This window comes from Balaenoptera physalus (genome assembly GCF_965194825.1).
Source record: "Balaenoptera physalus genome assembly, chromosome: 2".
Taxonomy (NCBI): Eukaryota; Metazoa; Chordata; class Mammalia; order Artiodactyla; family Balaenopteridae; genus Balaenoptera; species Balaenoptera physalus.
The window spans coordinates 29,263,861-29,290,051 of record NC_138883.1 but is presented as its reverse complement, the minus strand read 5'-3'; the positions used below and the strand labels follow the sequence as shown (position 1 = coordinate 29,290,051).

The 26,191-nt window shown below is 36.6% G+C and overlaps 2 protein-coding genes across 13 annotated transcripts in view; both read right to left on the bottom strand.

Moving 5' to 3' along the window:
- NUMB (NUMB endocytic adaptor protein) overlaps positions 1-26,191 on the bottom strand; it is a 181,897-nt gene that overhangs the window by 47,442 nt on the left and 108,264 nt on the right. For 11 of the 12 annotated variants that reach the window (XM_082451647.1, XM_082451656.1, XM_082451654.1 and 8 more), the window contains one exon: positions 24,382-24,522. In XM_082451647.1, coding sequence (XP_082307773.1) covers positions 24,382-24,507 — 126 coding nt within the window. In that variant the 5' untranslated portion in view covers positions 24,508-24,522. Of the gene's footprint in view, positions 1-24,381; positions 24,523-26,191 lie in introns of those variants that run through there. The other variant, XM_082451658.1, reaches the window with a different exon arrangement.
- The window catches only part of HEATR4 (HEAT repeat containing 4), a 231,879-nt gene continuing 216,734 nt past the window's right edge, over positions 11,047-26,191 (bottom strand). The window contains exon 18 of the mRNA XM_082451584.1: positions 11,047-15,877. The gene's annotated coding sequence lies outside the window, so the exon portion shown is untranslated. The remainder of the gene's footprint in view (positions 15,878-26,191) is intronic.

Genomic DNA, 26,191 nt, shown 5'->3' with positions numbered 1-26,191 from the left:
CCACCCAACTAGGCCATCACAGAGCACCGAGCTGAGCTCCCTGTGCTATACAGCAGGTTCCCACTAGCTATCTATTTTACACATGGTAGTGTATTTATGTCAAACCTAATCTCTCAATTCATCCCACCCCCCCCTTGCCCCACTGTGTCCACATGTCCATTCTCTATGTCTGCCTTTCTATTCCTGCCCTGAAAATAGGTTCATCTGTACCATTTTTCTAGATTCCACATATATGTGTTAACATACGATATTTGTTTTTCTCCTTCTGACTTACTTCACTCTGTATGACAGGCTCTAGGTCCATCCACATCTCTACAAATGACCCAATTTCATTTCTTTTTATGGCTGAGTAATATTCCATTATATATATGGACCACATCTTCTTTATCCATTCATCTGTCGATGGACATTTAGGTCATTTCCATGTCCTGGCTATTGTAAACAGTGCTGCAATGAATATTGGGGTGCATGTGTCTTTTTGAATTATGGTTTTCTTAGGGTATATGCCCAGTAGTGGGGCTGCTGGGTCGTATGGTAGTTCTATTTTTAGTTTTTTAAGGAACCTCCATACTGTTCTCCACAGTGGCTGTATCAATTTACATTCCCACCAACAGTGCAAGAGGGTTCCCTTTTCTCCACACCCTCTCCAGCATTTATTGTTTGTAGATTTTCTGATGATGCCCATTCTGACCACTGATACCTCATGGTAGTTTTGATTTGCATTTCTCTAATAATCAGTGATGCTGAGCAACTTTTCATATGCCTCTTGGCCATCTGTATGTCTTCTTTGCTGAAATGTCTATTTAGGTGTTCCGCCCATTTTTTGATTGGGTTATTTGTTCTTTTGATATTGAGCTGCATGAGCTGTTTGTATATTTTGGAGATTAATACTCTGTTGCTTCATTTGCAAATACTTTCTCCCATTCTGAGGGTTGTCTTTTCGTCTTGTATGCAAAAGCTTTTAAGTTTAATTAGGTCCCATTTGCTTATTTTTGTTTTTATTTTCATTACTCTAGGAGGTGGGTCATAAAAGATCTTGCTGTGATTTATGTCAGAGTGTTTTTCCTATATTTTCCTCTAAGAGTTTTATAGTGTCTGGTCTTACATTTAGGTCTTTAATCCATTTTGAGTTTACTTTTGTGTATGGTGTTAGGTAGTGTTCTAATTTCATTCTTTTACATGTAGTTGTCCAGTTTTCCCAGCACCATTTATTGAAGAGGCTGCTTTGTCTCCATTGTATATTCTTGCATCCTTTGTCATAGATTAGGTGACCACAGGTGCATGGGTTTATCTCTGGGCTTTCTATTCTGTACCATTGATCTGTATTTCTGTTTTTGTGCCAGTACCATACTTTATAGTAGCTTTTTTTTTAAAATTGTATTTATTTATTCATTTATTTTTGGCTGTGTTGGGTCTTCGCCTCTGTGCGAGGGCTTTCTCCAGTTGCGGCAAGTGGGGGCCACTCTTCATCGCGGTGCACGGGCCTCTCACTATCGCGGCCTCTCTTGTTGCAGAGCACAGGCTCCAGACGCGCAGGCTCAGTAGTTGTGGCTCACGGGCCTAGTTGCTCCGCGGCATGTGGGATCTTCCCAGACCAGGGCTCGAACCCGTGTCCCCTGCACTGGCAGGCAGATTCTCAACCGCTGTGCCACCAGGGAAGCCCTATAGTAGCTTTATAGTCAAAACATTTTCTTTACACCAAAAGAAGAACCTGTACCTATTAAGCATTTGCTTCCCAATGCCCCCCACACAGCCCCTAACAATCAATAACCTGCATTCTGTCTTTATGGATTTACCTATTCTGGATATTTCATATAAATGGAATCATACAATATGTGACCTTTCATGTTTGATATATTTCACTTAGCATACTGTTTTTGAGGTCACCACATTGTAGTATGTATGAGTACTTTATTGCTTTTTATAGCTGATGTATATGTATTTCCATAGTTTGTTTTTCCATTCTTCCACTGAGGGACATTTGGGCTGTTTCCACCTTTCAGCTATCATGAATAGTGGTGCTACAGACATGAGTGTACATGTATTTATTTGAGTATCTGTTTTTGACTCTTTTGGGTGTATATCTAGCAGTAGAATTGCTGAGTCATACGGTAATTCTATGTTTAGCTTTTTGAGGACCCACTAAACTGCTTTTCACAGAAGCTGAACCATTTTGCATTCCCATCAGCAATGTAAGAGGGTTCTGGTTTCTCCACATGCTCATCAACACTTGATTTCCTTTTTGTTTTTTTAAGTATAGGCATCCAAGTGGGTATGACGTGGTACTTCATTGTGGTTTTGATATGTATTTCCTTAATGACTAATGATGCTGACTATCTTTTCATGTGCTTGTTGGCCATTTGTGTATCTTCTTTGGAGAAATTTCTATTCAAGTCCTTTGTCCCTTTTTAAATCAGGTTCTTTTATATATTCTAGATACTAGACTCTTATCAGACATATGATTTCCAAATGTTTTCTCCCAGTCTGTAGTTCTCTTTTCACTTTCTTGATAACGTCAAATGCACAAAAGTTTTTAATTTTAATGAAGTCCAGTTCATATATTTTTTCCTTTTTTGCTCATGCTTTTGGAGTCATGTATATGAAGGTCATGAAGATTTACCCCATGTTATCATCTAAGAGTTTTATGGTTTTACTCTTATAGTTAGGTTGTTGATCCATTTTGAATTAATTTTTGTATATGGTGTGAGGTAGGAGTCCAGCTTCATTTTTTGCCACGTGGAAATCCAGTTGTCCCATCACCATTTGCTGAAAAGACTATTCTTTCCCCATTGAATGGTCTTGGTACTCTTGTCAGAAATCAGTTGGCCATAGATGTTTAGGTTTATTTTTGTACTCTCAATTCTATTCTATTGTTCTATACATCTGTCCTTATGCCATTACTACAGTGGTTTGATTACTTAAGCTTTGTACTAAATTTTGAAATCAAAAAGTGTGAGTCCTTCAATGTCGCTTCCATTGCAATGATGAAGTCCTTTTCCTCTTAGGCCCATCAATGCGATGAACTATATCAAATTTCCTAATACAGAATCATTTGTGGATTCTTGAGTTAAACCCTACTTTTAGATCGCATTTGTTCTACTTTTCTGCCTAGTTTTTCATCTATATTCTTAAGTGGAGTTGGTCTATGATTTTTTGTGTTTGTGCTATCTTTGTTAGGTAGTTGTATCAGGATTTTGTTAATGCCTTAAAAAAAATTGGAAACTGTCCTCTTTTTCTTCCCTTTCGTTCTCTCTATTTTTTTCCCCCTGTCAGCTCTGGTACAGTTAAATAGCATAAGAGTTATGCTTCAAGGTTGTGAAAGAAAACTGACCTGTAAAAACCATCTATACTAAGTCTTTTGGGGATAGCTTTGGAGTTTGAATAACTTTCTCTATTTCCTTCATGGTTAGGGGTCTATTCAACTTTTATGCTTGTACTTTAGCTAATTTTTTTTTTAAATTTTATTTATTTATTTATTTATTTATTTATTTATTTATTTATTTATTTATTTATGTCTGTGTTGGGTCTTCGTTTCTGTGCGAGGGCTTTCTCTAGTTGCGGCAAGTGGGGGCCACTCTTCATCGCGGTGCACGGGCCTCTCACTATCGCGGCCTCTCTTGTTGCGGAGCACACGCTCCAGACGCGCAGGCTCAGTAATTGTGGCTCACGGGCCCAGTTGCTCCACGGCATGTGGGGTCTTCCCAGGCCAGGGCTCGAACCCGTGTCCCCTGCATTGGCAGGCAGATTCTCAACCACTGTGCCACCAGGGAAGCCCCTTTAGCTAATTTTAATAATGCATATTTTCCTAGAATATTCTTAATCTAAATTTTCAAATTTATCAAACTATACAGTATTCACATATTTAGTCTGTAACTGAGTCTCTCCATTTTCTTTCTTTTCTTTTTTCCTTTTTTTTTTGCTGTGCCACGTGGTGTGTGGGATTAAACCCGCGCCCCTTGCAGTGGAAGCATGGCATCTTAACCACTGAACTACCAGGGAAGTCCCTTCACACTTTCTTATCTCTAGTATTACCTATCTGTGTGTGTGTGAGGGGGTGTTTTTGCCTGCACCACACAGCCTGTGGGATCCCTGACCAGGGACTGAACCTGGGCCCTTGGCAGTGAACATGTGGTGTCCTAACCACTGAACCACCAGGGGATTCCCTATTTCTTGTTTTTTATTAAGGTTCATTTCTAATACTACCTCCAAGTTATTTAACCTCTGTTTCTATTTTATATTAATAATAAAATGAGAAAGTAGGGTTTTATGATCTTTGAGTTACCTTTAGGTGCTGAGAAATGAATAGAGGTTTCCAAGGGATTTTATTCTATCATCTTGATCATCTCAACTGGTCACATATGGGTATTTATGCCAGGAAAAAAAAAAAAGGAGGGAAGACTTGGTGGAAAGAAGAAAACAAAAGTATCTCACATATGGACTAACTCAGTCGCATAATCTATTTTAGAAATGTGGAGATGGAAATCAGCCTTGTGTCTTATTAGACTATGAGAAAAACATGCCAATTGAAAAAACATTATTAAAGAGGTCTCTTTTCTTCTCTGAGACACTATCTCACTGAAGAACTGCAGCTGATTTATGCTTTAATGGCTAAAATATTTGACTCTGGGATTTCTTTTGTCTGTTACCATTTCCAAACTCCCTCTGAGTCAGGGACTTTTATTCACAAAAAGTAGTTTAGAAAAACTAGTATGTGGAATTTCATTCTTGGATGAATTAAGTCATTTTTCCTTTTCTTGAAAAAAATTATTTAAAAAGTAGATTTCCCCCCTGCTTTGCTACTGTTATCCATGAGAAGAAATTGCAGAGCTCTGATGTGAGAGACTGTACAGTCAGCAGTTCCCAGCATTAACAAAAAGTGACAGAATCATTAATTTATAAGAAGCTATAAGGCACATTATCACATACACATAGCCTATGTTATTTAGCAAATACAGGATGCAGATGTGCAGAACATGACATCAAAACTTGTTAAGGGTCTTTAATCAAAAAGGAGTAGTTAAATTAAAATGGACTATTCTTTAAGTATAAATTTGGAATAATACAATTACATTTGAACAAGTGATCTAAACTAAGTATATTCCCTGGTGGACCAGTGGTTAGGACTCCGCACTTTCACTGCCAAGGGCCAGGGTTCAATCCCTCGTCGGGGAACTAAGATCCCACAAGTTGCGCAGTGCGGCCAAAAAAAAAACTAAACTAAGCATATGTACTAAATCTAATCACGTAAATTTAAAGCTTAAAAAAACTTAAAGAGATCAAAAAACTTCACCTTCCAAATGAGACACTAGGTGTCAAAAAAGTTACGTGCTTTAGACAAGGTTATATAACTAGTAAATTAACAGGTGATAGGTCTGATAGTACTGAAAAGTACTAAACTACATGCATAATCAGGGGACCCTGCTACTTACCTGATCTCACCTCTACTTGTGCCATCTGCTCTAAACACACTGGCCTCCTTGCTGTGCATCCAACACAACAGGCTTTCTCCTACCCCAGAGCCTTTGCACTTGCTGCCCCGCTGTCTACAATCTGCTTCCTCAGACACCTGAATGTTGCTTTCTTACTTTTTTTGGGTCTTTCCTAAAAAATCACTTTTTCTGTGAGGGATGCCCTGAGCATCCTATTTTAAATCTCACCCTCCACATACTCCCTTAACACCTAATTCCCTTTTTGTATTCCAGGTACATTTATTTGTTCATTGTTAACACCCACTAGAATGTATGCACTGTGCAAGGATTTTGTCTGTTTTGTTCCCTTGTGTTCCCAGTGCCTAGATGCCTACAACAGAGCAGGCACTCAGTGAATATCTTTTGACTACATCAATGAATTACTGGACAGAGAAGGAAATGTATACATTAGTTAGTGCTACATTAAACAATAATAAGAGTCATAATAATGAAAACTTTTACAATAAACTCAAGACAAAGAAAGGGAGACAATTTATGGTATAGAATGCAACTATTATTGACCTATATAATGTTAAAAAGAAAAGCATAGTTGATATCAGTTTGAAGGTAAGAGAACAAAGGGTTTTAGTATTTTTATATTACATGGTAGGGAATGAAGACATACCATCTAAAATTGATAGAACAAAAATTTTATGAGTATAGGAAACCAAGAGAAAAAACTAAAAATAATCTAATCCCTGAAGTCTGGGTGGAGAAGGGGCAAAGAGAAGATGGAAGGGCAGGATGTGTGGGTTAAATCATCCTTTCTCTTCTTTATAGTGGAGAACCAATGATAAGCATTGGTAAATGAAGAACAGACAGTAAAATCATATTATCTAAAGAAGTTAAAATATTACCAATGGGAAGCAGAAATAAAAATGGTTAAAAGTGTCACTGGGGAGTGGGATTAGGGGTAGAGAAGGCACTGTTGTTTTTTAGCCACAAGCATATATCATATGAATGAAAAGCATATATCATGAATTTTTTTAAAGTTTAATTATATTCAACACTGTTTTAATAAAGTAATTTTTAATTCACACATTGTGTTATAAAATTATAACATAGTGCTTAAGAACACAACCCTCTAAATCTAGACTGCCAAAGTTCAAATCCTAACTTCAAATAATCAGATATCATCAACTATTCCCTAACAATATCATGTAATCTTACTGCATTTTACTCCACAAAGAAAATAAATTCTTAAGAGTTACTGAACAGACTAAATAGCCATTTCTCCAGAGAAGACATACAGATGGCCAAAAGGCACATGAAAAGATGCTCCACAATGTTAATTATTAGAGAAATGCAAATCAAAACTACTGAGGTACCACCTCACATTGGTTAGAGGGGCCACTGTCAAAAAGTCTACAAATAATAAATGCTGGAGAGGCTGTGGAGGAAAAGAAACCATCCTACATTGTTGGTGGGAATGTAAACTGGTGCAGCCACTATGGAGAACAGTATGGAGGTTCCTTAAAAAACTAAAAATAGAGCTACCATATGATCCAGCAATCCCACTCCTGGGCATATATCCAGAGAAAACTATAATCCAAAAAGATACATGTACCCTAATGTTCGTAACAGCACTATTTACAATAGCCAAGACATGGAAGCAACCTAAGTGTCCATCGACAGATGAATGGGCAAAGAAAATGTGATATATACATACAATGGGATATTACTCAGCCATAAAAAAGAATGAAATAATGCCATTTGCAGCAACATGGATGGACATAGAGATTATCACACTTAGTGAAGTAAGCCATAGAAAGACAAATATCATGATATCACTTATATGTGCAATCTAAAAAAAAAGAGATAAAAATGAACTTATTTACAAAACAGAAATAGACTCACAGACATAGAAAACAAACATAGGGTTACCAAAGGGGAAAGGGGTAGGGGGGGGATAAATCAGTAGTGGGATTAAAATATACATACTGGGCTTCCCTGGTGGCGCAGTGGTTAAGAATCTGCCTGCCAATGCAGGGGACATGGGTTTGAGCCCTGGTCTGGGAGGATCCCACATGCCGTGGAGCAACTAAGCCCGTGAGCCACAACTATTGAGCCTGCGCCCTATAGCCCGTGAGCCACAGTTACTGAGCCCATGCGCCTAGAGCCCGTGCTCTGCAACAAGAGAAGCCACTGCAATGAGAAGCCCACACACCCCAACAAAGAGTAGCCCCCACTTGCCACAACTAGAGAAAGCCCACGTGCAGCAATGAAGACCCAACACAGCCAAAAATAAATAAATAATATAAATAATATAAATAAATTTTTTAAAAAACAGGTTTACAAAATAAATAAAATAAAATATACATACTAGTTTATGTAAAACAGATAACCAACAAGGACCTACTGTATAGCAAGGGAAGTATACTCAATATCTTGTAATAACCTATAATGGAAGAGAATGTAAACAAAGAATGTATAACTGAATCACTTTGCTGTACACCTGAAACTAACACAACATTGTATATCAACTATATTTCAGTAAATTTTTTTTTTAAAGTTACTGAATAGAGTTGAAACTTCTTTGTAAAGTATACAGCAAATCATGAGTAACTGAAATGCTTGGGACGAGTAAGCCAGTAAACATTTCACAATTTATGTTAAAAACTTATCTGAAATATCTCATTGCTCTGATCCAAAGACCGATTTTTAATGTTTCAGAAAGAAGAGCAAATTATGATGTATTTGTCATTGCCAGCGTGCTACCAAACTTAGATGTGAATACAATGTATCTGTTCAACCAATTGTCACTTCAGTCGATTTATTTCATTGGTATCACACGTGGCTGAACAGTAAGTTTTACAGTGTGAGGCAGCTTTGAAACAAAACATTACGTATGCAGAAGACTGTCACACACAAGCAATAAAATTATAAGCAGCAGAAAATATCTCATCTCTTGGGATAAACAATTTTTAAAGCTGGGAGAGGTTGGTATAACCAGTGCATAAGTCCTCAGGCACCAAACATCTATCAAAAACTTCCGGCTCCTTTTCAAGAGAAGACATTTAACTTCCAGTGTTAAAAAAATCAATTAAGGAAAACACCAAAAAAATAAGAAATGCAGATTAAAAACTCAAGTATTCAGTTGTCATCTAACCAATAACAACAATCAGAGTAGCAGCAGCAGCAGCAGCAAACATTTATTGTGCACTCACTATGTGCCAGACAGTGTTGTATTTTTCATATACTGTATCTACTCATTTAATTTTCATAACACTATACTAATTCTAGTACTAGTTCTTATTTTACAGATGAAAAACCTGAGGCACAGAGAAGTTAAGTAATTTCTTTTTTAATTTTATTTTTTTATTGAAGTATAGTTGATTTAAACTGTTGTATTAGTTTCAGATGTACAGCAAACTGATTCCGTTATATATTCTTTTTCAGATTCTTTTCCCTTATAGGTTATTACAAAATACTGAGTGCAGTTCCCTGTGCTATACAGTAGGTCCCTGTTGGTTATCTATTTTATACATAGTGGTGTATATATGTTAATTGGCTATCTATTTTATACATAGTAGTGTATATATGTTAATCCCAAACTCCTAATTTATCTCCCCCTTTACCTTTTGGTACCCTAAATTTATTTTTTTAATTTGCAAGTCATATATTTAATAAAGTACATATATATATAGAATACATAAACAGCTCTCAAAACTCAAAAATCTGAAAACAAATAATCTAATTTTTCAAATTGGCATCAGATACAAATAGAAATTTTACCAAAAAAAAGTATGAATGGCAAAATAGTTACATGAAAAGATGCTCAACACTACTAGTCATTAGAGAAAAACAAATTAAAACAATGAGATACAACCAAATATGTTTAGAATAGACAAAATAATTAGAACTTTAAAAACCTGACAATTCCAAGTTCTGGTAATGATGTAGAATCACTGTAACACTTATACTTTGTTGGTGGGAATGCAAAATGGTAGAGACATTTTGGAAAATAATTTGGCAGTATTTTACAAAGTTAAGCATAGATTTACCATATGGTCCACCAATTCTGCTCCTTTGTATTTACCTTATTAAAATGGAAACTTATATTTGTATGAAAACTTACACAGTCATGTTTATAGGCTTTATTTGCAATCCCCCCAAGCTGGCCAAACCCAAATTTCCTCTAACTAGAGAACTAATAAGTAAAATGTGGTACACTATACAATGAAATACTACTCTTCAGTTAAATGCTAAACACAACAACATAGATGAATCGCATGTACATCATGTTAAGTGAAAGAAGCCATATTCAAAAGGCAAAATATCATATGATTCCATTTATATGACTTTCTGGTAAAAGCAAAAATGCAGAAGAGAAAAATAGATCAGTGGCTGCCAGAAGCTGGTGCTAAATTTATTTTTTATGTCTGTGCTTCTATTTCTGTTTTGTATATAAGTTCATTTGTATCTTTTTTTTTTTTTTAAGTTTCCACATGTAAGCAATATCATATGTTATTTGTCTTTCTCTCACTGGCTTATTTCATAGAGTATGATAATCTCTAGGTCCATCCATGTTGCTGCATATGGCATTATTTCATTCTATTTTATGGCTGAGTAATATTCCATTGTATGTATATACCACATCTTCTTCATCCATTCAACAGAGGTTAAGTAACTTTTAAGAGAGATCACATAGTTAATAATAACTGGCATAGATCAAACTCAACTCAGGTAGTTTGGCTTAAAAGTATATGCTTTTACAGAAGTCTAGATGCCTCTCCAAAATTTTATTACAGAGCCACTGAAGGACAAGAAGCAGGTAAGTGACGTAACCATATGTGCAATTTAGAAAGATCACTATTATGCACTAAGACAATAGTTTGGAAGGGAAACAAGATCAAAAGCAAGAAAAACAGTCAAGAGTTCTTGTAATGGTCTGAGGGAGAAAACAAAGATGAGGACTTGATTAAAGCAGTGACAGTAGGAAAAAGAACAAAAAAAGAGAGGACAGATGTTTAAGAAGATTATATATGATATAGTGACTGTGGCTGACATTGTTAGTTGCCTACATGACAGCCATTCTTTCAGATGGTTTCCCTGCCAGAAGAGCTTGCCTCCACGGTACAGGCTGAAAAAACCAAATAATTGCTTTCTTGACTTTGCTTGCAACTATGGATTTGATTTGATTCAATCTTAGCCAATGTAGAGTAGTGGGAAGTCTCTGTGTGTATGGTTGTAAAGAGCTGTCCCATTCTGATATAAAAGGTATTTGTTCCCTCGATCTTTATCTTTTGATAATAATGAGGACATAAATTATTCTTTAATTTGGTTGCTGGATTCTGTTTATTAATAGTATCTCATACTAGCAGACAGAATTGCAAGACAAGCTTTGAAACCTACTTAACTCTAACTAATCACTACTCTAATACTAAATTATTACACTTCTACAGGCACCAGTTTATTTAAACATACATGGCAGAGCCCAAACCAGCTGTAGCTTCACTTGATTAGTGTCTAGTAATTGCATTTCTATTTCTAGTTAACTGCAAATTCTGTATCGCCTATTCTCTAGAGTAGCTATGCCAATCTAATTCCACAACTTCTCCCCTCTCTCTTCTACAGATGTCTTCACTTCCTATTTCCTTGAGAAAATACGTCTTTAGAATAGAACTCCATCAATCTCATGCCACCAACACCATAAATTTAAGTACATTTACCCTGTTTTTCACCTTTGCTATTGTTAAAATAGAAGCAGCATCCTTCCTCCAGTATAAAACTAATCCACTCTCTACACGCTTCTTTGTGAAGACCTTTATTTACGCTCAAGTCTCTCCCATTTTAAAAACAAAATTCAACACAAAATCAAACCATGGTGATTTACACCCTTTAAATGAGTAAACTTCATTTTACGTAAATTATCTAATAAAACTGTTTTTAAAAACAAAACAAAATACCCCTCCACCCCCAACACACACACACATGTTTTCAACCTCACACTCCCTTTGTTACTCTGTCTTTCTGGTCTCCTTTGAAGACAGACTTCTTCATTAAAATCAAAATTTAGCTGCCTTACTGAGGTATAACTGACATACAATAAACTATACATATTTAAAGTACACAATCTGCTGAGTTTTTGAATCATGTATATACCTGAGAAACCATCATCACAATCAATGTAATAGACAGCCATTACCACCAAAGTTTCCTTCTACCTCTTGCAATACTGCCCCCTTCCACCCCTCCCCCCATCACATAACCTTGTCTGACAAACTTCTTGGATTAGTAATCTCTAGATTTGTTGTTTCCTTATTTTGCATCCATCCACTCAACCTAGATTCCATCCTCATGACTCCACTGTAAGTCACCAACACTTCCAAATATTTAATCTAATGAAGTTTCATTTCTTACTTGATTTCTTTATAGCACTTGACCACTTTCCTCTTCCTTGAAACCTTGGTTTCTGAGACCACATTCTCCTGGTTTCCCTTCTATCTCTCTGGCTACTCATTCTTATTCTCCTTTGAAGATACCTATTACACTGCCTGTCCTTTCTATGTTTGTCCCAGGCCTTCTTCTCTTCTCACTTCCCCTAGGCAATCTTACTTACTCATGACTCTAATGTTAATTTATATATAGCCAACCCTTGTTATTCGAGGATTCCATATTTGCAAACTCACCTACTCACTAAAGTTTATTTGTAACCTCAAAATCAAAGCTCATGGAGCTTTTGTGGTCAGTGGGGATCTGTATGTACATGTCTCATGTGCACCTCAAAAGGAACTCATCTTCTCTACCCCCAAACATGTTCTCCCTCAGTAAGCATGCCCACCACCTTACTAGTTGCCTACATGGGAAATTTATTTATACCAATCCATTACTAGCTCAGAATTCAGTGGTTTCTAAGGCAAGCCCAGATAAGATATCATTTGCCCAGTTATATCTGACTGAGGAAATGCATCTATTTCTAGGCTATGGGAAAAGAATTTCAGATTTTGATTCTCCTATTCTATCCTGGGTCACCTGTATGTAAGAGTATGGGATGGGGGGGGATAGGGTGGGTTGGGAAGGAAGGCAGGTAAGGGGAGCACAACACAGCAGAGAGGATGAATATCTTGTAGAAAGGATTTCAAAAGACCATTTGGAAAAGACCAAACAAAAACACCCTAAATAAGCTGCCCTACCTGCATAAGATACAAATCTTCAATTAACTTTACTACACTTATTTCAACACTGTATACGAGCCTCTCAGAATCCTGTGAATGAGGTTTTTAAAATATATATATATATATACATATATATATATGCTTATTACAAATATGATACATGCTCATGATAAAAAATGTCACTAGTTCCAAAGGATATATATTGAAAAGTAAAAGATCCCCAATCCTTCATTACCATTCAGAGTTCAGAATTACCTGTGTCATCTTCTTACAGATATTTCTTATATATATATAAGCATATACATGATTTTTTCTTTTTAACCATAAACAGAATCATTCTATATAAACTGCTCTGTACCTTGTCTTTATCACTTAATAATACACTAAAATCATTCTGTATAAGCACATGCAGAGAATATTCTTTCATGTTTCCTATATCAATGATCATCACCTCTATCAGTTTGGGACAAGATACTAGGTATCATCCTTAATACAACCCTTTTTCATTTCCTAGATCCAATCTGTCTCCAATTCCTGTTGCCTTTATCTCAATTATCTTTCAATTTATTTCATTTCTTTTCATCTCCACAGCCACCACCCTAGTCCAGCCTACCATTATCTCCCCTCTGGATTAGTAATCTTTCACCAGATTCCTTGTAACCACTATGGGTGACCTCCAAACAACTGCAGCTAGAGTCCCAGTTTGGGAAGATGAAAAAGTTCTGGAGATAGATAGTGCTGATGACTGCACAACAATATGAATGTTATTAAATTTTTTTGTTATGTATATTTTATCATAATAAAATAAACAAATAATGAACAACACACCATTTAATGGCTTTCCATTACTCTAAAAGTCTAAAATCCTTAACATGGTCTACAAAGCTCTGCCTTACTTCTTTCCAGGTTCATCTAACTTCCTATACTACAGCTTTCCTTTAGCTCCTTGATATTCTTTCCTCCCACCACCAGGGCCTATGTATATACACTTTCCATAATTTTGAAATGTTCTGCCTATCTTTGTACCTAATTCATTCCTACTCAGTCTTTAGATATCAGGTCAAACTTTACTTTCTCAGGGAAGTCTTCCCTTATCCTGTAGTCTAATATCCTGTAGTCTAAGTCAAGTTTTTTGTTACATGTTCTTACAGAACCAGATTCCCTTTTAAAAAGCACTTACCTCAAACAAACGTGATCTAATTAAACTTAAAAGCTTTTGCACAGAAAAACAGACCATAAACAAAACAAAAAGACAACCTACAGGGACTTCCCTGGTGGTCCAATGGTAAAGAATCCATCCTGCAATGCAGGGGACGCAGGTTCGATCCTTGGTCAGGGAACTAAGGTCCCATATGCTGCGGGGCAACTAAGCCCTTGCGTGCCACAACTACTGAACCTGCGCACCTCAACTAGAGAAAGAGAAAACCTGCATGCCACAACTAGAGAGAAGCCCACGCGCTGCAGCGAAGATGCCGCGCACTGCAAGGAAAGACCCCGTGTGCCACAACGAAGATCCCGCAACTAACACCCGACACAGCCACAAAAAAAAAAAAAAAAAAAGACAACCTACAGAATGGGAAAGAACATTTGCAAATGATGCAACGGACAAGGGATTAATCTCCCAAATATGCAAATAGCTCATACAGTTTAATATCAAAAAAATGAACAACTGAATCAAAAATGTCTACTTAGATGACCTAAGTAGACATTTCTCCAAAGAAGACATACAGATGGCCAAAAAGCACATGAAAAGATGCTTGACATCGTTAATTATTAGAGAAATGCAAATCAAAACTACCATGAGGTACCACCTCACACCAGTTAGAAGGGCCACCATCAAAAAGTCTACAAATAATAAATGCTGGAAAGGCTGTGGAGGAAAAGAAACCATCCTATACTGTTGGTGGGAATGTAAACTGGTGCAGCTACTATGGAGAACAGTATGGATGTTCCTTAAAAAACTAAAAACAGATCTACCACATGATCCAGCAATCCCACTCCTGGGCAAATATCCAGAGAAAACTATAATCCAAAAAGATATATGCACTCCAATGTTCACAGCAGCACTATTTACAATAGCCAAGACATGGAAGCAACCTAAGTGTCCATCGACAGATGAATGGGTAAAGAAGATGTGGTAAATACATACAATGGAATATTACTCTGCCATAAAAAAGAATGAAATAATGCCACTTGCAGCAACACGGATGGACCTAGAGATTATCACACTAAGTGAAGTAAGCCACAGAGATAAAGACAAATATCATATGATATCACTTATATGTGGAATCTTAAAAAAAAAAGATACAAATGAACTTATTTACAAAACAGAAATAGACTCACAGACATAGAAAACAAACATAGGGTTACCAAAGGGGAAAGGGGTGGGGGAGGGATAAATTAGGAGTTTGGGATTAAAATATACACACTACTATATATAAAATAGACAACCAACAAGGACCTACTGTATAGCACAGGGAACTATATTCAATATCTTATAATAACCTATAATGGAAGAGAATATAAAGAAAAGAATATATATATAACTAATCACTTTGCTCTATACCTGAAATTAATACAACACTGTATATCAACTATATTTCAATAAAAATTTTTTAAAAGAGAGAAAAAAAGTTTTGAAAAGCACATATATCCGTTTATAATCATATATTATTAACACAAATATCTAATTAAAGTCTATCTCTCCCACAAGGAAACTATAAACTCTACAAGAGCAAGAACTATATCTTATTTGCTTACAACTTAGCATCTGTCTGGCACATAGCAGGTGTTCAAAATAATTTACCAAGTATGTGAATACAGACAAACCTTATTCTTTTTTTAAGTGTCAAAGAATTCCCCATAATTGATGTCATAATTTCTTTACCCAATCCCAGAATGATGGCATTTAACTTGTTTCCAGATTTTTACTATTATAAACAAACTGCTAGAATGATCACGCATGCCAGTGTATATCTATGAATGTATTTAACGTGATTCTTAAATGTAAAATTGCTGGTCAAATGAAAAGTGCATTTAAAATTTTAACTGATATTTCCAAATTATGCTCCTATAAGGCTGAAAAGTATCCTCCAAGCAATCAACAATGTGTAACAGTACCAACTTCGATATACTTAATACTCAATTTGTATAATCAAAATGAACCTACTGGGCTTCCTTGGTGGTGCAGTGGTTAAGAATCCACCTGCCAATGCAGGGGACACAGGTTCAAGCCCTGGTCTGGGAAGATCCCACATGCCACGGAGCAACTAAGCCCGTGCGCCACAATTACTGAGCCTGCACTCTAGAGCCCACGAGCCACAACTACTGAGCCTGTGTGCTGCAACTTCTGAATCCTGTGTGCCTAGAGCCTGTGCTCCGCAACAAGAGAAGCCACCACAATGAGAAGCCCGCTCACTGCAACCAAGAGTAGCCCCTGTTCGCAGCAACTAGAGAAAAGCCCACGTGCAGCAACAGACCCAACACAGCCAAAAATAAATAAATAAATTTATAAAAAAAAAAAAAATGAACCTACTGTTTGGCTGGGTGTGGGGTAATAGAGAAGAGTGTTAGTTTTTATGTAAGAGAGGTGTTTTGTTTTGTTTTGTTTGTATTTTAATATCATACTAAGCATTTAAAATTAAATATTAAGTTTATTATTCCTATAAAAGAAGTTTCAGCAAATGTGTTGCATAGACAAAGCTAAGTGATTAGGAAAATGTTTCATCATTGACAGACTGTGGATAATTTCTGTATTTTAAAAGTCATGTATTAATTTAACCTACAGATTCTCAAAAGCACTTTTCCTGTCATATTGATTGTTTTTCTAAGACTTTAGTCCATGTTTCAATCATAGTACTGAGGCAGTAAAAAGGAGCAGAAAATCACAATAAGAATATTCACACATAAGAATATACAAAAAATAGAGTAAAATGCTAACACTTTATATTAAACTAAATTTTTTTCTTCAAGATATTAACATTTTGTTGTAGTTCCTTCTATTTTTTGTCCTCATACTTAATACATGTCATAGCATGCTTATACTACTATTAATTGCTTCTTTTCACTAAGCAGTATAGCATGTATGTTTATTTCTTCCATGACCTTAAATACAGACCCTTCTTCTCCAGTCTCAAGTAGCAGTAACAAAAAGCACCTGCATGGCACCCCCTTCTCGAGATCTTCACTATGTTCTTAACCTCTTTAAGCTTCCATTTTCTGATCTGACAAATGACAGCATTAGTTTAAACGACCTCTATATGATTAAAAGTTACAAGATTAAAGAGGAAATCCCTTTTGATTTAACTCTTCCCATTTAAGCTTTTCTAGAACATACCAGGCCTGTATTTAAAAAGGCAGACGCCAGCTTCCTCTGTCCCACCACTTAGTAAGCATATCCTGTTGAAAATAATTCGATTCTTGTGATTCTTGATACTTTAGGACTTTTAGATATTTCAGGATTAGTATTCTCATCAGAAGTGATCTTGGGACTGCCCTGGTGGCTTAGTGGTTAAGAATCCACCTGCCAATGCAGGAGACACGGGTTCAAGCCCTGGTCCAGGAAGATCCCACATAATGCAGAGCAACTAAGCCCATGCGCCACAACTACTGAGCCTGCACTCTAGAGCCCATGAGCCACAACTACTGAAGCCCACACACCTAGAGCCCGTGCTCCGCAACAAAGACAAGCCACCGCAATGAGAAGCACAGGCACCACAATGAAGAGTAGCCCCCGCTCGCCGCAACTAGAGAAAGCCCGCAGGCAGCAACGAAGACCCAACACAGCCAAAAATAAATAAATCAAATTAAATTTAATTTAAAAAAAGAAGTGATTTTATTTGTAGTGATTCCAGATTATATACAAGAAATTCTTATTTAAATATAAAGAGAGATTAACCAAGATGGCGGAGTAGAAGGACGTGCTCTCACTCCCTCTTGCGAGAGCACCAAAATCACAACTGGCTGCTGGACAATCATCGACAGGAAGACATTGGACTTCACCAAGGAGGATACCCTACGTCCAAGGACAGAGGAGAAGCCACAATGAGACAGTAGGAGGGGCGCAATCAGAGTAAAATCGAATCCCATAACTGCTGGGTCGGTGACTCACAGACTGGCGAACACTTATACCACAGAAGTCCACCCACTGGAGTGAAGGTTCTGAGCCCCACATCAGGCTTCCCAACCTGGGGGTCTGGCAACGGGAGGAGGAATTCATAGAGAATCAGACTTTGAAGCCTAGTGGGAGTTGATTGCAGGACTTCGACAGGACTGGGGGAAACAGAGACCCCACTCTTGGAGGGCTCACACGGAATAGTGTGCGCATCGGGACCCAGGGGAAGGAGCAGTGACCCTGGGGGAGACTGAACCAGACCTACCTGCTAGTGTTGGAGGGTCTCCTGCAGAGGCGGGGGCTGGCTCTGTTTCACCGTGGGGACAAGGTCACTGGCAGCGGAGGGTCTGGGAAGTACTCCTTGGAGTGAGCCCTCCCAGAGTCTGCCATTAGCCCCATCAAAGAGCCCAGGTAGGCTCCAGTGTTGGGTTGCCTTAGGCAAACAACCAACAGGGAGGGAACCCAGCCCCACCCATCAACAGTCAAGTGGATTAAAGTTTTACGGAGCTCTGACCGCCACAGCAACAGTCAGCTCTACCCACCACCAGAGCCTCCCATCAAGCCTCTTAGATAGTCTCAACCACCAGAAGACAGACAGCAGAAGCAAGAAAAACTACGATCCTGCAGCCTGTGGAACAAAAACCACATTCACAGAAAGATAGACAAGATGAAAAGGCAGAGGGCTATATACCAGATGAAGGAACAAGAAAAAACCCCAGAAAAACAACTAAATGAAGTGGAGATAGGCAACCTTCCAGAAAAAGAATTCAGAATAACGATAGTGAAGATGATCCAGGACCTCGGAATAAGAATGGACGTAAAGATCGAGAAGATGCGAGAAATGGTTAACAAAGACCTAGAAGAATTAAAGAACAAACAAACAGAGATGACCAATACAAAAACTGAAATGAAAACTACACTAGAAGGAATCAATAGCAGAATAACTGAGGCAGAAGAACGGATAAGTGACCTGGAAGACAGAATGGTGGAATTCACTGCTGCGGAACAGAATAAAGAAAAAAGAATGAAAAGAAATGAAGACAGCCTAAGAGACCTCTGGGACAACATGAAACGCAACAACATTCGCATTATATGGGTCCCAGAAGGAGAAGAGAGAGAGAAAGGACCAGAGAAAATATTTGAAGAGATTATAGTCGAAAACTTCCCTAACATGGGAAAGGAAATAGCCACCCAAGTCCAGGAAGCGCAGAGAGTCCCACACAGGATAAACCCAAGGAAAACACACGGAGACACATAGTAATCAAAGTGGCAAAAATTAAAGACAAAGAAAAATTACTGAAAGCAGCAAGGGAAAAACGACAAATAACATACAAGGGAACTCCCATAAGGTTAACAACTGATTTCTCAGCAGAAACTCTACAAGCCAGAAGGGAGTGGCATGATATACTTAAAGTGATGAAAGGGAAGAACCTACAACCAAATTACTCTACCCGGCAAGGATCTCATTTAGATTTGATGGAGAAATCAAAAGCTTAACAGACAAGCAAAAGCTAAGAGAATTCAGCACCACCAAACCAGCTCTACAACAAATGCTGAAGGAACTTCTCTAAGTGGGAAACACAAGAGAACAAAAGGACCTACAAAAACAAACCCAAAACAATTAAGAAAATGGTCATAGGAACATACATATCGATAATTACCTTAAACGTGAATGGATTAAATGCTCCAACCAAAAGATATAGGCTTGCTGAATGGATACAAAAACAAGACCCATATATATTCTGTCTCCAAGAGACCCACTTTAGACCTAGGGACACATACAGACTGAAAGTGAGGGGATGGAAAAAGATATTCCATGCAAATGGAAATCAAAAGAAAGCTGGAGTAGCTATACTCATATCAGATAAAATAGACTTTAAAATAAAGAATGTTACAAGAGACAAGGAAGGACACTACATAATGATCAAGGAATCAATCCAAGAAGAAGATATAACAATTATAAATATATATGCACCCAATATAGGAGCACCTCAATACATAAGGCAACTGCTAACAGCTATAAAAGAGGAAATTGACAGTAACACAATAATAGTGGGGGACTTTAACACCTCACTTACACCAATGGACAGATCATCCAAAATGAAAATAAATAAGGAAACAGAAGCTTGAAATGACACAATAGACCAGATAGATTTAATTGATATTTATAGGACACTCCATCCAAAAACAGCAGATTACACGTTCTTCTCAAGTGCGCACAGAACATTCTCCAGGATAGATCACATCCTGGGTCACAAATCAAGCCTCAGTAAATTTAAGAAAATTGAAATCATATCAAGCATCTTTTCTGACCACAACGCTATGAGATTAGAAATGAATTACAGGGAAAAAAACGTAAAAAACACAAACACATGGAGGCTAAACAATACGTTACTAAATAACCAAGATACCACTGAAGAAATCAAAGAGGAAATCTAAAAATACCTAGAAACAAATGACAATGAAAACACGATGACCCAAAACCTATGGGATGCAGCAAAAGCAGTTCTAAGAGGGAAGTTTACAGCTATACAAGCCTACTTAAAGAAACAAGAAAAATCTCAAGTAAACAATCTAAACTTACACCTAAAGAAACTAGAGAAAGAAGAACAAACAAAACCCAAAGTTAGCAGAAGGAAAGAAATCATCAAGATCAGAGCAGAAATAAATGAAATAGAAACAAAGAAAATAATAGCAAAGATCAATAAAACTAAAAGCTGGTTCTTTGAGAAGATAAACAAAATTGATAAGCCATTAGCCAGACTCATCAAGAAAAAGAGGGAGAGGACTCAAATCAATAAAATCAGAAATGAAAAAGGAGAAGTTACAACAGACACCGCAGAAATACAAAGCATCCTAAGAGACTACTACGAGCAACTTTATGCCAATAAAATGGACAACCTGGAAGAAATGGACAAATTCTTAGAAAGGTATAACCTTCCAAGACTGAACCAGGAAGAAACAGAAAATATGAACAGACTAATCACAAGTAATGAAATTGAAACTGTGATTAAAAATCTTCCAACAAACAAAAGTCCAGCACCAGATGGCTTCACAGGTGAATTCTATCACACACTTAGAGAAGAGCTAACACCTATCCTTCTCAAACTCTTCCAAAAAATTGCAGAGGAAGGAACACTCCCAAACTCATTCTATGAGGCCACCATCACCCTGATACCAAAACCAGACAAAGACACTACAAAAAAAGAAAATTACAGACCAATATCACTGATGAATATAGATGCAAAAATCCTCAACAAAATACCAGCAAACAGAATGCAACAACCCATTAAAAGGATCATACAGCACGATCAAGTGGGATTTATCCCAGGGATGCAAGGATTCTTCAATATACGCAAATCAATCAATGTGATACACCATATTAACAAATTGAAGAATAAAAACCATATGATCATCTCAATAGATGCAAAAAAAGCTTCTGACAAAATTCAACACCCATTTATGATAAAAACTCTCCAGAAAGTGGGCATAGAGGGAACCTACCTCAACATAATAAAGGCCATATATGACAAACCCACAGCCAACATCATTCTCAATGGTGAAAAACTGAAAGCATTTCCTCTAAGATCAGGAACGAGACAAGGATGTCCACTCTCACCACTATTATTCAACATAGTTCTGGAAGTCCTAGCCACGGCAATCAGAGAAGAAAAAGAAATAAAAGGAATACAAATTGGAAAAGAAGTAGTAAAACTGTCACTGTTTGCAGATGACATGATACTATACATAGAGACTCCTAAAACTGCCACCAGAAAACTGCTAGAGATAATTAATGAATATGGTAAAGTTGCAGGATACAAAATTAATGCACAGAAATCTCTTGCATTCCTATACACTAATGATGAAAAATCTGAAAGAGAAATTACTGAAACACTCCCATTTACCATTGCAACAAAAAGAATAAAATACCTAGGAATATACCTACCTAGGGAAACAAAAGACCTGTATGCAGAAAACTATAAGACAGTGATGAAAGAAATTAAAGATGATACCAACAGATGGAGAGATATACCATGTTCTTGGATTGGAAGAATCAACATTGTGAAAATGACTATACTACCCAAAGCAATCTACAGATTCAATGCAATCCCGATCAAATTACCAATGGCATTTTTTACGGAGCTAGAACAAATCACCTTAAAATTTGTATGGAGACACAAAAGACCCCGAATCGCCAAAGCAGTCTTGAGGGGAAAAAACGGAGCTGGAGGAATCAGACTCCCTGACTTCAGACTATACTACAAAGCTACAGTAATCAAGACAATATGGTACTGGCACAAAAACAGAAATACAGATCAATGGAACAGGATAGAAAGCCCAGAGATAAACCCACGCACCTATGGTCAACTAATCTATGACAAAGCAGGCAAAGATATACAATGGAGAAAAGACAGTCTCTTCAATAAGTGGTGCTGGGAAAACTGGAGAGCTACATGTAAAAGAATGAAATTAGAACACTCCCTAACACCATACACAAAAATAAACTCAAAATGGATTAGAGACCTAAATATAAGACTGGACACTATAAAAGTCTTAGAGGAAAACATAGGAAGAACACTCTTTGACATAAATCACAGCAAGATCTTTTTTGATCCACCTCCTAGAGTAATGGAAATAAAAACAAAAATAAACAAATGGGACCTAATGAAACTTCAAAGCTTTTGCACAGCAAAGGAAACCATAAACAAGACGAAAAGACAACCCTCAGAATGGGAGAAAATATTTGCAAACTAATCAACAGACAAAGGATTAATCTCCAAAATATATAAACATCTCATTCAGCTCAATATTAAAGAAACAAACACCCCAATCCAAAAATGGGCAGAAGACCTAAATAGACATTTCTCCAAAGAAGACATACAGATGGCCACAAAGCACATGAAAAGATGCTCAACATCACTAATTATTAGAGAAATGCAAATCAAAACTACAATGAGGTATCACCTCACACCACTTAGAATGGGCATCATCAGAAAATCTACAAACAACAAATGCTGGAGAGGGTGTGGAGAAAAGGGAACTCTCTTGCACTGTTGGTGGGAATGTAAATTGATACAGCCACTATGGAGAACAATATGGAAGTTCCTTAAAAAACTAAAAATAGAATTACCATATGACCCAGCAATCCCACTACTGGGCATATACCCAGAGAAAACTGTAATTCAAAAAGACACGTGCACCCGAATGTTCACTGCAGCACTATTTACAATAGCCAGGTCATGGAAGCAACCTAAATGCCCATCAACAGACGAATGGATAAAGAAGATGTGGTACATATATACAATGGAATATTACTCATCCAGAAAAAGGAACGAAATTGAGTCATTTGTTGAGACGTGGATGGATCTAGAGACTGTCATACAGAGTGAAGTAAGTCAGAAAGAGAAAAACAAATATATATTAACGCATGTATGTGGAACCTAGAAAAATGGTACAGATGAGCCGGTTTACAGGGCAGAAGTTGAGACACACATGTAGAGAACGGACATATGGACACCAAGGGGGGAAAACTGCGGTGGGGTGGGGATGGTGGTGTGCTGAATTGGGCGATTGGGATTGACGTGTATACACTGATGTGTGTAAAGTTGATGACTGGTGGGAACCTGCAGTATAAAAGGACAAACAGACAGAACAGCTAATGCTGGGCTTTCATTGGGTTATTTGTATGGAAATATGTTGGTATAGATGTTTCGGACATTGCATGAAGTTTCTAGGGGTCTTGTGTGTTCTGGTATAATGTTGTAGGTCATGGTCCTGGTTGTTGCTTTAAAATGTATATCTCAGAAGTGACTAATTTTTTTGTCAACTGCATTACTGTGAACTTTCATCAAGACTTAAACTGTGGTCATTTTTAAGTTTTTTGTCATTTACAGACAGTTCTGGGTGTACTCTGATGCTTTTGCAAATATGTTCCTATAAAAGGGTTTCATCTTCAGGAAATTCATGGAAAAGACTCTGACAAGTACAGGTTTCTGGTAACTGACTGTACTGCTGAACTGAATGAATAAGCATTTTCAGAACTCTAATGAAAAACTGATGAACTCATAAAAGTGCTAACAAAAGATCAAGATAAAAAAAAAATTAATTACATGGGACTGAGTGAACTGATGAGGATGAGTATAATTTTTGTGACTTTCTGTTTGAATTAAAAAAAAAAAAAAACCCACAAGGACTCAGAGGCAAAGAATATACAAATCAATTTTCACTGCAAAGTAAAGGAGCTGTTACAGTAGAAGATTACTGGACTGAATGTCAATATTATGACATAGTATGAGTGTGTTTCATGTTTGGTAATTGCAATCATTGTTGCTTTTGTTGTGCTCATCCATGTACAATGCTTGGTGTCAGTCTATTTATCTCTTGTAAAAATAAAATACAGTGTGTGTGTGTGAAAATTAAATAAATAGATAAATAAATAAATAAATTAATTCAACTTAACCTTCCCTGTCCTCTAAAATTTAAATAAATAAATAAATAAATATAAAGAGAAAAATCATTAATTATAATCTGTTTTTCTTCTTACTAATTCTACCACTGAAGCAGAATATAAAGGGACTAGCTTTTAGTGTTTTCTTTTAACTATCCTAATTAATGGAATTTCACATATAATAAACTGTCAATTCTTTTCAACGTCTAGATTTATAGAAACATGAGCTCTTACCTTAACTGGGAAGCTACATTTTCCAGTACGAACTCCTTCTTCATCTGTCTGCCACTGATGTGGACGACTGGCCTCTGGAACATAAACATCTTTCTTTCTCCTAAAACTTTGCCGTAGTTTATTCATTTTAATTTTTACAAGCTGTAAAAGAAGTATGAAAAGGAAGTTATTACTTTCTCACATATTTAAAGTTTGGATTACCGTCCTAATAAAAAACTAGTATCCCAAATTAAAGATTTTGTTTTAGGGGGAAATGAGCAATTAGTATACTTCCTCTTAGAGTAACTCTAAGTTCAAACAAACAAACCACTTCACTTTTTGAAAAGACAATTATAATGCTATTCTTGTAAAACAACAATAACCTGTTGTAGGATGTGAAGAGATGTTATTCTAAGAACTTTCAAGCACTTTAATTGCAATAATCCAATGAGTATTCCTCCTGATCTACCTCTCAAATCCATTCTAACTCCTGAATAAGGAAATTTGTACCTGTAGCCAAATTATAAACTGCTAACAATTTTTGAAAATATTCTGAAAACTTTGATCCTTATTAAGAAAAAAACATTCTGGAACACTGAAATTTGGGGATCTTTTTGGCTTACTATCAGAAGACACTAAGCAAAGCAGGGACTTTAATAGTCTTTTGTAAAAGATGTTTTATAAAAAGAAATAAAGTTTCCTTTAAACATACTTAAAGAAGAAAAAGTTCTAGGATTACATTATTCTAAAGAAGAAATTTCTTGCAAGTAGTATGACATCAGAATGTACTTTCATATTCATAATCATTACAGATATGAAAGTAATCTAATAGTTTTCAATGACAAAGGTCCAAGTCTCATCATTAACTCTGTAAATTAAAAAGTATTAAACTACAGTCAGTGTTTTTGTTTTGTTACTGGAAGAGGCACTTCTCTAATGCTTTCAAAGGTACAGCAGAAATCACAAAACTACAGGGAAGGAAGACTTATCTGATAAGAAACAATGGAGCATTTAAGAGCCAATGAATAAACATAATGATTAAGTGTCCCTTTATAGGGCAAATCTCAAAATCTGAAACCAATACCTTCAGTTTTCTGTTAAGGAGCATTGCTCATTCTTTCCATGAGGGATTTAAGCACCTCAACCAGCCTAAAAAAGAGATCTTAACTTGAGAAAATGATGTGACAAAGCTATATAAAGGAAACATCTTCTCTGTCAGGAGTGTTAAATAACAAGGGACGGAACATTAATTCCCACATAACACCAATGAAAGACTTGAAAATCAAAGTTTGCATTCTGAGGAAAAATCATTTTGTATTTTAAAGTTCATAATGCCACAGCAGAACTATTACCAAATTAGCTAATTCACACAGACAGGCCAATCTTACCACACATTTTTCTTAAAAGGTAAAAATTCTGACAGATGAATGGTAATGTAAAAATCCCTGGATTTTCTAAAAATCAATTTATTATTTCTCAATTCAAAGTTGATTTATAGAGTAGATGAGGTAGATATTAAACAATCAAAGGACTCGACAAAAGGTAATCTATCCCTTTGCCTTTAAGTAGATCACTCATTCCTAAACTACCTTAAATGAGAGTCTACCTTAATCTAACAGACTTCCAAAAAGAATTCCATAACCTTCCTTGATAATACATCCTGTTATATACTTTCATATCACATTTTAAAAATATACACAAATACAAATATAAGAAAATAAAAAGCACCTATATCCTTGCTCAAGTTGGCACCCTAAGAATCTTGAGGCAAAAAGCCTATATGATTTCTTTCTTTTTAATTTCTTTCTCTTAGCAAAAAAAGACTACACAC